The sequence below is a fragment of the Nelusetta ayraudi genome, unplaced genomic scaffold, assembly GCF_046127955.1.
Source record: "Nelusetta ayraudi isolate G7.1 ecotype Tasmania unplaced genomic scaffold, CSIRO-AGI_Nayr_v1 ptg000004l, whole genome shotgun sequence".
Lineage (NCBI taxonomy): Eukaryota > Metazoa > Chordata > Actinopteri > Tetraodontiformes > Monacanthidae > Nelusetta > Nelusetta ayraudi.
Window position 1 is genome coordinate 3,927,923 of NW_027466054.1, and position 14,221 is coordinate 3,942,143.

Consider the following 14,221-nt stretch of genomic DNA (forward strand, 5'->3'; position numbering starts at 1 on the left):
TATGTGTTATTTAAAGTGGCCTTTCTGTTGTAACTGCAGCTTTTGCGTCACTGTACTTATGGAAGCGCGCTCGACAGACGCCGACTCCATCAGACACCCTAAAGAACACTCAGTATCGTCTACCAATGTAGCAGCTCTTAATGGAGAGCAAAGTGGAGAAGAGTCTCTGTGCCTTTGTCAGCCAAGCAGGAGGAGTGTCAGAGCACGTATGTGTTGGGGAATCAGGTGTTTAGCTTGCAAACATTACCTGGTAATACCCCACCTGATGCACCAGAAGGTGTGACAGCAGGTTTAGAAAGCAAACGGAAAACCTGCGAGTTGCGAGGCTTCTCGTCGGTGCGAGATCAGCTGCCCGACGCAGCCCTGCGGTAATTGGCAACACAAACACACACTTTGGGTGACATACACTCTCAGGCCACCTAATGAGGTTTAATAGCTGGTGAACGCAGACAACTAATCAGCCAATCACATGGCAACTCAATGCATTGAGGCATGTAGATAGTGGTGAAAGTGACTTGCTGAAGTTCAAAAGGAGCTTCAGAATGGGGATGAGGGTGGATGCAGACGGGCTGAGTGTTCAAACTGCTGCTGATCTGCTGCGATTTTCACGGCAACGCAACCGTCTCTAGAATGGTCCCCAAAAAAGAAAATATTCAGTGAGCAGAAGAAAAATGCCTCCTTGATGTCAGGTGTCAGAGGTCTAAATAAGCAGACTGGTCAGAGACCATAGAGAAGCAACAGCAACTTAAACAACCACTGGGCACAACCGAGGTCTGCAGAATAGATTCTTTAAACACTTTGAACACAAAAGCACTATAAGTTCCTGTCTTGACAGCTATGCCTGATGTCACTACCTTTATTTCCTCTTCAACTCCTTCAAGGGCTTTTTGAATTCAACGTGCAGAAGTCACTCCGACCGCACCACAAAGGATGTGGACCGATAACGTAACACAAAGTAGCCACTGAAAATGCTTTCATTTGAAATTCAATGTGTAAAAAGTCGCTGCTCTAACAAACCTGCGTGGGTTGCCGTGTTATGCCAAATGACTGGCACCTTTGTGCAGCTGCTGTCCAACTGTCATTGCACGGCAAAATTACCTTGTCGTCTGAGTCATTTTTTTTACCTGGTGAAGTCCGTCATCTCCATCATGATCATGCACATCTGTTTGGCCAGCACGATGATGTCGTTGCCGTTGTCGTCCCACTTGGCCACTTCGGCGTCGAGCTTGCACTTCTCCTGTCTGAAGCTCTCCACCTGCTCGGCAATCTTGGCCTTTTCCTCCTGGGGTAGCTGAGCCATGATGGCCTGCGGGCAACAGGGGAAGAAACAGAGGCATTAGAGCAGGAGGAAAAGCTTGTTAGGGAGTAAAGTGTGAGTTGAATACATTTTGGGCCGAGATGGTGGAGAATGCAGCAAATGCCAGAGGAGAAGAATTTAGGTAAAGGAAAGAGATAAGGGTTGGGGAGTGGAATACGATAAGGAAATGAGAATGGGGCCAAATAAGAACAGGGATTAGTTTTGGAGGGAATGCATAAAGGGAAGAATATAAAGAGGAGAGCTGTAGCACCATTTGCCCGTTTTTTTTTCTTTTCTGTCCAGTCTACTCTTTAATCTGCCTCACAAAAGCTTGAACATTAAGTATTGAGTACGACTATTGCTACTCTTCTTCCATGCTTCAAAATAAAGTTCAACATTCAGCCTTCTCTAAACTCTTGACAACATTTATCCATAAAGAGAACGCCCCACGCCTCCCCCCACTTTTTTTTTTTCAACCTTCATTTCTTTCCTTCAGTGGCCTATGGGACCAGGTTCAAAATGGCACAATTCGTATGCCAAGGTCACAGACACTGGAAGTAGCCGGTTATATTTTGGAGATAAATGTATAATTACCTCGCTTTTATGACCAGAGGATGAATAATGCATTTGTTCAACGCTATGTCAGGGAGGTCGTGGGGAGGAGGAGTAACCTGGTTTCCATTAGGTCGATTCGATTGACTCGAAGCCAGAGAAAGGAAACGAGTCCAGTAAGGAAAAAAGTCGCTATTGTTTTTTTTGTTTTTTAACTTCATCTATTATTGACTGTCCTCCAAGAATTTCTATTCATCTAATGAAATAATTGTCCTCGTCCTCCTTTTTCCTAGTTCTTAATAAAAAGTTTGTATTCGTGGGGGGTTGCAACGAGCAAGCTCACTGTGTTCATATTCCCAGGGTTGTATGAGCAAAAAATAAATAAATAAATAAACAAATACACAAAAAGAATTTTCCCGTGATAAACTCTTTGGAGAAAAAAATGTAGAAGGAGTTCTCAGCAAGAAAGATGAACTTAAATGCTAAGAGCCTGGTGGCCATCAGAGGGAAGGAGATGTATGAACAGCTTTGGCCTCGGGTTCACAATCGAGGGTTTTAAAATTATGACACAGAGCAAGAAAAACAACAAAATGAAAAAAAAAAATAGCATAAATAGACTAGCAAAACCGAGAAGCCTCAAGGCCAATGTAAAGATCTTCTGCTGCGGATGCCAAGGCACACAAACAGCAGTAGCGGCAGCAGAGTCCCAGTGTAAGCACTGCGCACATTTACACCAAATGCAAAATTAATATGTGCTTAGGCTGAACAATAAAGAACAAACAACTCGAATGGAGCCACAGCTTTGCAGGTAGTGAGTTCACGGACACCCTTCAACAGTTCAGAGAATCCTGCACCGCCAATTAATGAATCTGTGACCAAGTAAATTACTGATTGGTCACTTAAAAGACAAACATCAATTTACGTAATTACAACCTAGAGGAAATAGCCCTCAAAGACTTTCAGGACTACAACAATAAATTTCAACCCTACAAAAAACACACAGAAAAAATAACCCTTGTGTTTGTCCCCCCGGTTCTTCCCTTGCACCATGCATCTGATGCATCATTTAATTATGGATCCCTACCACGGCCCCAAGTCCGCCGGCGCACCCGCAGCTCTGCGCTTCATGTCGTATTTCAGAGTGAAGCTCTGCAGGGAGGTGAGTGTTGTCACCTCGGACACCCTGCCGTTCGGCTTTCCATTGTGATAAGCACAAAGGTCAAAATATTGCCACCACACATGTTCTCCATGCATACACTCATATGCCGTGCACGGCCCAACGAGTCAAGTGTTACATCAACATTTCAAAAGGCCCACCTTCCCCCCAACAACAGGGAGACATCGAGTCCAGAGAGGCGAGGCAGCGTCGAAGCTGCCCGCCGCCCACTGTTGTGGGATTCTCTCTTGCTACTGAAAAGGTCAGAATGGAAAGCAGATCCACTGTACATATCTCAGGTCGGCTCACTGTCCTCGACGTGTTTGCCACTATTTGTCTTTAAAGTGGCATTTTTTTTTGTTATTGTCAGATATAATGTGATAACAATCATTTCTATCCTTTTGTTTTACAAAGCCGGACTCGCTGCACGTGCTTGTTCGTGCTTGTGAATCTTTGGCTCCTCTCCGACCTATCAGGACAGCCGCCACTGTGATAAAAAGAGAGAAGCAACCGACTGTGTAGTGGGCAAATGTGCTGCAACTTCATAAAACACATGCAAATAGCATGAAAAGTGCCCCACATGAATGGTAATGTAAAACAATGCTGGATGTAACCCTCAGTACTCTTTGTTTCAGTTTATATGCACTCTCTAGCGGTGAATAAAAACCACGTACTGCCACTTTAAGGGGACCAGTTATTCTGTCATTCAAGGATGAAATTGTGCAGCAATCTTATTATTGATTTCTCTCCTCTATTGGCTGCAATACCCACTAAGTCCGCCTTGCTGTGAGCAGGGAAACCGGCCCACTTGTCTTGTCACTTAACAAGTGAAGTGGACATGCTTCTCCTCTGCCGTGACCTCATTCTCCTTACCGGACAGAAGCCCGGCACCACTGTAGCCAGGCAACAACGGCTCAAAGTGACCAAAGATCATTTGCATCTGTGGTGAAATAACACAAGTGTCTCAGCGATGCCTCTAAACAAGACCACTTCCTGGCATGCCAAATTAAACCCTTGGCCAGACTAGCTGTAGGGCATCTCCTGTGCAGAGAGTTCAGAAAAGGGCAGATGTAAAGGCTGAACTACTAAAGAGGTGCATCAGGCTCACTAACAATGCTTCCTGTGAGTGGAAGAACTTCCTTTTTTCCAATGAATTTGTCCAATTAAAACTTTATAGCTTTAGTTCAAGTGCCGAGACACGCTCAGAGTGCTTTAGCCATGGCCATGAGTCACTCCTGCTCGTGTGTTTGATTTGAGTGCCACACTGGTCAGGGTTGACGTGAGTTCAAGTGTAGTGAAAGGATAATGAGAAAACGGAGGCCTCCCCACCGTACACAGCCTTTTATTGCTGACTGTTTATCCAGATACGTCTCAGCTTGTTGCTTCTTTTAGGCAGCAGGTCTCCCACTAATGGCTCTTCAAATACTTGTAGCACAGAAAGAAAAAAAAAAACAAAAGCCCGAAGCAGGCCCTGTTGTTTTGCACCTCGTTCCTAATTAAAAGCAACACAGGTGAGCACTTTGCCACCAGGCAGGGCACTGACACCTCAGGATGGCGTGGTGATCGTCATTATTTTTGGTGCTAATATAATTCCTGCACCCAACAGTTCGGGCATCAATAATTCACACCTCTTCATAATTGCGGCGAACAGCGTGCCTCTGGTGTCAAAAGGGAGTGCATGGTGCCGAATGAAGAAGTACAATTACAGCTCTCGGCTAAATTCCGACGCAGTGAGTTGGGAGGTTGGGCTGCAGTGAGGTATGGATTTGCTGAGGGGGTTTGTCTTTCAATATGCACCAGGACAAACAGCCGTAACGAAAAGGAAAACAAGAGAAAAGAACAGCAATCAGGAGGAAGCGAAAAAAAAGTCTCCTGACTCTTGACAATTTCAACCTAAAATTCCTTTTTTGGGGGTTTTTGGGGGGTGTGGGGGGGGGGGGGGTGCAGAAAGGGATTTGGTTTGTATTCAAATTTACTCAGGAAATCGTCTAACAAAGGAGAGAGTGTGTCTGGGATAAACGGAGGAAGGGCGCGCGCGGATTGTGCGCACAAAAGAAAGTTGCGGCAAAAGGGGGGTGGGGGGTGGGGGTTAAACACACCAGCCAATTGTAACGTCAGCGGCGCAGGGAGGCACTCGGCGAGGCAAACCCCCCCCCCAACACACGCACACACACCTCAACCCAACCCGAACCCCTCCCCAACCCGAACCCCGCTCTCTAGAATTCACTTATCCCCAAATCCCTTCCTCTACTTTCCTGATAACAACAAGGAGCGGGCCTTGGGAGCTTAACATAGTGGCAAATCCGGCCCGGGGAGTGTTGTGCCAATACACTCGGCGACTCGACTACGTCTGCGGGGATTAGAGCGCTTTCAGGGTTTCTTTGCCGAGCGATGCGTCTTGAAATTGACTTTAATTTGTTTCATTTGAAATAAACTGCCCGGACACTCAAGAGTGCAATTTTATGGGTGACCTATCAACACTGTTATCCAATCACCGTGCTGAGGAGCGTCGGCTTTGGAGGGCGTGTGTTTGGCCCCCGTGCGCATTATTGGGCGAGCATTACAGGGGGGGGGAGTCTCCTCCTTCTCTCTCTCTCTCTCTCTCTCACTCTCTCTCCCTGCAAGTTCTAATAAGTCGAGACGCCATGCGAGGTGCCTCCCTCCCCGACGTTATTTTCCTGTCTTCCCATTATGCGCGTTTGCTCTAATAACTTATCTTTGTGCCCGAGTCTAATAGAAGTGACAAGTGGAGCGCGGCGCAAGGCGCAGCGCCGGGGAAGCAAAGGCCCCCTGGGACTGGCCCCGCACTTGATTTTTTTTCTCTCTATACTGACCGAGAGTGAGACGTCGAGATGAAGAAAGTGAGAGGGGAGATGATGCCGTGTCATGTGTGCGATACCCGCACGCAGTGGCTGGTGGAGCCAGCATTTTGTCCTTGAGGAGGCGCAGAGGGTGAGCTCATGACTGACATAGTGGTGGCAATAAGCAGATACCTGAGATGACTACATGACTTTTCATTATTCGAATTGTAACTGTGTAGTTTTTTTGTATTTATTAAATGTCCTTTTAAACAGTAGGCCTGTCAACAATCACTCTTAATTAGATTGGAAATGTTTTTCATTAAACACCAAAATGCTTCCTTGGTTACCAAGCACATCTTGACTGATTTTTGTGCACTCATAATGATTGCAGAACATTCAGGATCATTATTCATTCATTCATTTTCTATACCCGCTTCTTCCTGAGATCAGGGTCAGCAGAGGGTCTGCTGGAGCCTATGCCAGCTGTCTTAGGTCCCAGGCCCGGGATCAAACCCACGACCTTCTTGCTGTGAGGCAGCAGCGCGAACCACTGCGCCACCGTGTTGCCCAGGATCATTATTTCATTTCATAAAACTGGTTACAATGGAGTTCAATGCAGAAATGAGTCAAATTATCCAGCCCTGCCTCCCTGGGGTCGGGTGGTTGGCCACCATGTAGCTCTGCCCCTGCGGCTGCACGCTGAGGGTGACTCGGAGGGGGGATCATGGGTGTATCCTCAGCGCAGAGGGCAGAGATGGGTTTCACTTCCTCTTGTCGCTTTCGATAGTAACCTGGAGCGCGAGCGAAGCGCTTCGAGGTGACCATGAGAGGACGGCGAGCTTTTGCGGAACGTGACAGTAGCGCACGTCCGCGGTCGCTAGCTGCTTCACGGCTAGGCGCATCTTTAATGGATGACCGTGTCGGCTGCGTGTGTGTAAATGTTAGCATCTGAGGGCGATGCGACGGCGGCGGCTCCCGAGTGGGAGGAAAACAAGGCGACATCAATTAACCGCGCCAGGCATCTTTGTCAGACTGCGCCCGTCGCTCGTGTCGCGCACGTTAATGAGTGGCGCAGCATGCTGACGTGAGTGATGGGAGGTTTGACGGCAGCGCCGCACGACACTGTTTCCTGCTTAATTGAAAAGCTCAAGTGCAGCAGCAGCAGCAGCAGCAGCAGCAGCAGAACTGCATATCCAGGTATTCTCCAAAACTGCGATCCCCTCCCATCTTAAAGGTCCAGTGTGTAAACCTTTTTTTTTTTTTAAGGAAGGCGGTATTTAAGGAAGCCTGTCTGACCACGCATTTCATGTTGAGGGCTTCTGTAAAAAATGACGGAGCAACATGTCAGTTAACTGGGAGCAAGACCCTTGCTCCTTGTATATTCTTATGTACGTATATCAGAGCCGTTCTAAGGGTAGGAAAATCAAATGACTTGTTTCTGTTCTGCACGTATACAATTTTATTAATGTATTTATGGGCAGCATGCTTAGCCTTGGAGCGACACGGTGGTGCAGTGGTGAGCAGTGGCACCTTACAGGAAGCAGTGAGTTTGCATGTTCTCCCTGTGTCTGCGTGGGATCTCTCCGCGTTCTCCAGCTTCCTCACACAGTCCAAAAACACGCATGTGAAGTGAAGTGGGAACTCTAAATTGACCGTGAGTGTGAGTGCAAATGGTTGCTTGTCCGTCTATGTGGCCCTGCGACGAACTGGTGACTTGTCCAGTGTGTCACCCTGCCGTCGCCCTATGACAGCTGGGAAAGGCTCCAGCAGACCCCTGTGACCCTGAATGCAGGATGAAGCAGCCATTGGAAATGGATGGATGTGAGGCTTTTACCAATATAAAAATCATAAATCAAGCCAAATTTTACACACTGGGCCTTTAAAGGGATAATTTGTCCAAACTTGACGCGTGGCTGCATACCGCCATGTCGCTCGGAGGCTTTGGTTGACATTTTCTAGTCCACATCACTGTCCTGGGAAGAATTCCACCAGCGGACGCCTACAGTGCTGGTCAGGGAACTTCAGCAGAACTAAACCAGGGAGGAGAAATGTCTCACTGCTGGATACCATCCTAGGGTTTCTTTTTTTTTTTCTATTCAATGCAGCCTCCTCCACACAAGTCACATAGATGCTGCGTGCACAGGAGTTGCTGCATGTGTTAACACGGAAGTTCATCTACCTGTTTCATACAAGCTATTTCAGACACATGTGACTCGTGTTCTGGCTGATCTCCTGAACTTGCACACCGTCATTGCGCCTACTCAGGTTTTTGCCTCCAATCTAAATTTTTGCTTGTGTTGTACATCGCTTTAGATAAATTCTAAATGAAATTGTGGAATTGCAGAATCTCAGACTCCATCATGTGTGGGATATTTTGGCTTCCTGATAACTGCCGACGCAGTTGATTTGGAATAAGTGGATTGGAAAACGTCATCCGGCGCCTCGGCCAACATTAGGGTGAGTAGCAAAACTTGCTAATTTAAAGTTAAAGCCCCTCTATTGGCCCTTTTTCCCCCCAACGCTGATGCAGAAACAAGTTGCCACAAAGAGACACGCAGCCACTTTGGACTGTTATCAAGTGGAGTTGCCCACTCAAAGTGCAGTAGAGTGCCAGGAAAACTAGCGAACAGTTTGGTGCTGTGACGCTCCTTTGTGTGGCGGCATCGTAGCTCAGATGGCCCAACGATGTTAACACTGTGGGAGACCTGGTGGGAGTAAACGTACAGCAATTGCTAAAGCACTTCACACTCCGGACCCCCACAGTCATCTTGGAGCAGCTCCTGGGCGGCTGAGCTTGGATCTGTTTGATTTGCTTTGAATTTTGAAGAAGTTTAAGTTCTTCTTTTGTTTTAGTTATTCTTTTTTAAAATGATGGTGTGTTCTTTCAAACATTGATGCTTCTTTAAATTAAACACTAGTTGCAATTCAAATGGCAACATAGATGAAATAGTCATCGGCCACTATTAGAAATTACATTTAACTGTTAAAACAAACTGCTAATCACATAGCAGCAACTCAATGTATTTCGGCATGCGCATTGTTGAAGGCAACTTGCTGAAGTCCAAAGTGTGCATCAGAATGGGGAAGAAAGGAGATTCAAGTGATGAATGGTGGAAGACAGGCTGGACTGAGTATTTGACAAACTGCTGACTTGCTAAATACAACCAACCAACTCTAGAATTTTTTACAGAGGAGGGTTCAAAAAGACAAAACAGTTGTGTGGAGGAAAATGCCTTGTTGATGCCACTGGTCAGAGGTCAGAATGTTTGGAGACCGTAAAACAACATCAGTAACTGTAATAACCACTGCGGTGCACCAAAAAAAGTGCCTGGTAAGTGTACGCTCACTATCATCAAAACCCATCTCTAAACTTTTTAACAGTGTATTCAATCTTTAATGTTTATCTTTTGTGTATTTGAGAAGCACCATCTGGAATTTGCAATCACCTGGACTGGATGAATATCTGCTAAAAGTTCAGGTCCCTCAGCAGAAGGAGGCAAAAGGTTTATGGTTGGAAAGGTGTCAGTCTGGAAATGCTCTTGGGCAGAAAGATAAAGAAACAAAACAAAAAACACCCTAAATTGGACTTTTAATCAGACCCTTTTTTTTTCTTATTTTTTTTTTTTTAAAAACTGGAAAACAAAAACTAACTTTTTAATAGAAATCCCTCCCCAAAAAAACTCATCTAAGTTCATTCTTTGCTTTTTCTCAGACGATCAGCCGACTGTAGCGGCTAATGTTTATTTTACAGCTTCTCGCACAACAACCACTGAGAGTCACAATGCTGACTTGAGATCCCGTCCGTATGTCTGACGCCATTACACACTAATTTAGTCTTTTCTCGCATCACCATCAGAGCTGTGCGTGTACAATTCACACAGCAGAAGCAGTGGGTCGCTGGTGCGGTTTCATTCCCCCCCCCTCCTTCCTAGTTTACCTCCATGTTTGCAGATTAGGTAGAGGCGGCATCATTCAGGTCTGTGCCACGGGGAGAAGCATTTGGCCTAATTATACAACTAGCATCCACAATCAATTCAACAGTTAACACACCGCGAGAGGCTGCCGTCAGCTGCTGGGGGGAGCAGGCGATGATACGCTCTTATGTGTTTCAGCCTGGGTAAACAATAGCAAAGCACAGGCCCTCAGTGATCATGACTGAAGTCCTGGCACAGCATTAGAGCGTGTGATGTGTGTTTTGTCAAACATCTAAAGAGACTTTGTTGATTGCCTCTCTGCTTGTAATTGCAATTTTAAACCTGCCATCCCCAAAGACCTGTTTTTTAAACGCCCAGAGTTTGACATTTCAAAAGGGTTCCACTGGCAATGAGATGGAATAGAAATACACGTGCAGTTTTTCCTATTATATAACGACTCTAAAAATAAGTACATCACCATCACACCTTTTTTTATTTTTTTTATTTTTATTTTTTTTAGGATTAAATGTGCATAAAATGTGCATCATCGTCACACCTTTCATTAAAAAGCGTTCAAATTTACAAAGAGAGCACGTCCAATTTCAAGGACCATGTGTCTGCAGTAACTCAGCAGCAAAAGGATCTGGCATTTTTATTTTTATTTTTTATTTTCTTCTTTTAAAGATTAAATGTGGTTGGGAATCAGGGAACCGATACCAACGTGAACGTTGTCTGCAGTGATTTTTTGTTACTGCTGGATCTTTAACCTGACAGAAGAATCTCACATTCACAAACGTGTGAGTGCACCAAGTTCTTGCTGGTTTTTGGTGAATTGCTTGAGTGAAGCGGTGACCCACAGCACGAGAATAAAAGCACCCACTCACCCGAGCGCTCTGCCCAGCGATGAGCTGGTCATCTTCAGTCTGGACGCTGGTTCTGCTGCGAGTGTCGTAGTCCTCCTGCTCAAAGTCAGAGTCGTCCTCAAGCTCCTCCGGTGTCTGGGAAAAACAAACAAAGAAACAAAAACATACACTCGTTCAATGTATCAAGGGCAGCAATCGTCATATTCAAAATAATATTTTGCCCTGCATGTATTTTTATGTATACAGAGTTTTTGCATATTTTGAGATACATTTGTTTTTCAGAAGTGGCACACATCTAACTTGGTTAAGTTTAGGGATTGACTGCCAGCAGTTGGTCAGTGATGGGACACACGCGTTGCGCTCCAGGGCGATGGTCGTTGGCGTTGACCGTGACCTGCTGTGGAAGGAGCGTTGCTGTGTGTCACCTGCGCTTATCGTCTGATAGTGAGGCACAGGGGTTTTACAATGGCAGTGCATTAAACCCTTTTGTGTCTCTGCCCGAGGCCAAAGGATGTACCCTTAGCGGCGAGATTCAAAGGGCTGTGACAAAACATCGATATATGAGCTGGGCACGAACAGGCAGAGATTAATCACGGAACAAAAAGAGCCAACAGTGGCCGGAGGAGATTTGTGACTTGATTAGGCGGTTTCTCTACACACTCCCTCCCCTTACAGTCTTAAAAAAATAAATAGATGTATTTTTTTTTCTCCAGGTTGCAGCTTTCATCCTCAAGTTTTGCTTACAAAACTTAATTTAAAAAGAAGTGAAATTTAAGGAAAAATTTCTCAAAAAATAAACTTGTGTGATGAATAGTCCTCCTTTGATAAAACTTTCTACCATCTGTGCTTGAAAAAGCTCAAATCCTTCTTGATATGACTGAAAAAGTATGGTTGGGTTTCCACTACACTTCTTTCCCTTGATGCCAAAGTCTTGCCTGCACCCGATTATTCACTGTCTGCTTACATTCAAAACTGAGCCGTAACTGAATCCTGTATTTAGACCTGATTGAAGTTTCTCACTCTTGAAACGACTCTCACGCGGAGGGGACGATTTGGCTACCGACCTGGAAAAGTAATCAGTCTTGCCTACGTTGTTTCAACCAAGTGCAAGGATTGGGAAAAAGTTATTGGACAAGTCGAGCGATTGTGAGAAATTGCATGGGGAAAAAAAAAAAATCATCTTTAAGCCCAGTCACCCTCATTAACCCACAGACTCCCTTCTTGCATGTGCACTGTTCCGTCCAGGTCAAAACTGGATGTTTCAGCAAGATAACGCCCCTTTGTCGCACATCTGGGGCAAGGACGAAAATGAGCTTCTTTTTTCTTCCTAATGGTCACGATGATAAGCAGAGGCAGCGGGAGGAAGGGCCGTGAAGAGCAGGACGCTCCCGAATCCGTGACAGCAAACAGCACTTTGTGATGGACGCAGGAGCAAACAGAGACTGAATCGAAAGCTTTAGCTTCCTGGGGCCATTCTCAAGAGTGTGCAGACTGCAGAAGACCATTCGCATTTTAAGGCGGGGGAGGAGGACGTAAGACCATTGGCTCATAAAGCTCCACGGGTGTATTTACGCGCACACGCAGTTATGTAATAAAAAATGCACCGTTGTTACATTTCCAGTGACGCACGAGCCGCAGTGCCACGGAATATCCACAGCGCCCCGCTCGCACTACACAGTCACTGGCAGATCTTTCTGATTCACATCTAAATTGCTTCCACATATGAAAGAGGCGCGACTCCATCTGACAATATCAGATGAAGAGAGGGGAGGGGTGGGAACAATAGAAATCGGATTATTTAGTGCAAATCAAGCCAAAACGTCACATAGTTACCCCCCTTGCAAACATTGTATATAATGTTTCTGTAAACCATATCACCATACAATTTGTTTTCTTTTCTTTTTTTTTTAATGAGATACAACTGCATAAGAGTCTATATAGTGCATTCATTACCATCGTTAAAGGCCAGATTCACAGTCAAGTTGACTTTATGCAATTCCTGGAATGATTCTGTTTCTTTTTTTGGACCTTTTTTTTATTGAGTACTAATTCATTGCTGAACTACAGCTGCTGGTGACCTCATAAAGAAAACCAAAGTGGTTTATTACATTTCCAGTCTCTCATCAAGACACGATAGAGACGCACAGTTACAATGAGAGAACAGATTGAAAGCGGATGAATTTGGAATTACTTCATCTTTCATGGCCGTGACAAAAATGACAAACCATGTGACTTTTTTTTTTTTTTTTTTAGAAATGAAACTGCGTTGACAAAACGTGGCACACCCACAGCAAAGATGCACACACACCCCGTTGTTGCTAATCTGCTCCACGTGAACAAACTAAATGATGTTTTCCGACTTCCGCTCTAACTCCACCTCGTCCTGCAGACCTGCCTCTATCTGGCAGCACCATGGAGAGCTGCTTTGCTAATCCAGCGAGTGACGTAAAATCTGCACTCTGAAAATTCTGTAGGAGGGGATGCTCATTTTAAGAGGGGGAACAAATAACAGACACTTTTAAAAACATGTCTAAAAAAAAAAAAAAAAAATACGATTTCATGTGGCAGCAATGTTCCTATCTATATGGAGCTGCATCAACAGGGGAAGTATCTTCCCAGTCGTTTCCTCGGGAAGTAATTGAACTTGGACGGGATTATGAAAGCAGCTGGTGCCGGGCAGTTCAAAGCTGCCTGTTTTACATTATTTACCAACATCAAATTATTTTCCATGATTAGGTTTTTCCAAAGCTGTACTGGGAAACCTTCCAGCCTGCATAAAGTTGAATAAATGAATTACATGGTGAAGAAAGAGGGACTAGTCGAGGTGAAAAGCGCAGAAAACATCAGAGTGGGCAGTGAGGCAGTCAAACTCGACAGGGTTTTTTTTTTAATCACCGCACGCAGTGGCACGTTCTCCTAGTCTCGTGAACCGGATCAGGTGACAGGTGTACCGTTCCTAACGCGATATTTATTAATTTATGTACCTCGCGGCGGTCGTATTTATATTAAAAAAGAAAAAAAAAGAAAAAAAATCACCGGCAATCACTCAGACCTCTTTTCTCACAACCGTGGGGACGACAAAACAAGAACAAAGTAGGGGGGGAAGAGCGGGCAGGCGTCTGCGAGCGGGAGAGTTGAGGGGGAAAAAAATTGCTTACAAGGGGGATCAGGTGAGACAGGAGATATTTCATGAAATTTTAAAGAGGCGCTGCCTCCGTCTGCTGTTGCGAGAAGACGTGCACTACCTTTGCATCCGCGCTCTCGTCTCTTTGCCGCGACGTTTGCGAGTCGCGGCGATCGACCTGCAAACAGACGGTGGACGTACCCTTATCATGAGGACCGCTTTCCTGATGTCACGCACGCCGTCGTAGACCAAACGGGACGCATCAATGAACTCGTTCTCCTCGAAGGGCTGTGGGGGGTTTGTGCTCAGCGCCTCGATCGCCACTTCCACTTGTTCGGCAAAGCGGGGCATCACTGCAAATTGAGACAGAGGGAAAACAGACGGTGAGAGATTTGGAGGAGTTTTGGATGCGTTGGAGTGGAGGACTCCCCCCCCCACTTAATATGGATGCAATACTACGGAAGCGCATTGCTGCCACCCTAGGAAAAAAGTTATAAAGTGAAACTGTCACGTT

General features: G+C 45.5%; 1 protein-coding gene and 1 long non-coding RNA gene across 2 annotated transcripts in view; one reads left to right on the forward strand and one right to left on the reverse strand.

Moving 5' to 3' along the window:
• ctnna2 (catenin (cadherin-associated protein), alpha 2) overlaps window positions 1-14,221 on the reverse strand; it is a 258,023-nt gene that overhangs the window by 14,569 nt on the left and 229,233 nt on the right. Inside the window, exons 13-15 of the mRNA XM_076045078.1 lie at window positions 13,909-14,060; window positions 10,605-10,718; window positions 1,125-1,306 (exon numbers count right to left, since the gene is read on the reverse strand). Coding sequence (XP_075901193.1) covers window positions 1,125-1,306; window positions 10,605-10,718; window positions 13,909-14,060 — 448 coding nt within the window. The remainder of the gene's footprint in view (window positions 1-1,124; window positions 1,307-10,604; window positions 10,719-13,908; window positions 14,061-14,221) is intronic.
• The window catches only part of LOC142900744 (uncharacterized), a 289,985-nt gene continuing 281,971 nt past the window's right edge, over window positions 6,208-14,221 (forward strand). The window contains exon 1 of the long non-coding RNA XR_012928927.1: window positions 6,208-6,268. This is a non-coding gene — a long non-coding RNA (uncharacterized LOC142900744). The remainder of the gene's footprint in view (window positions 6,269-14,221) is intronic.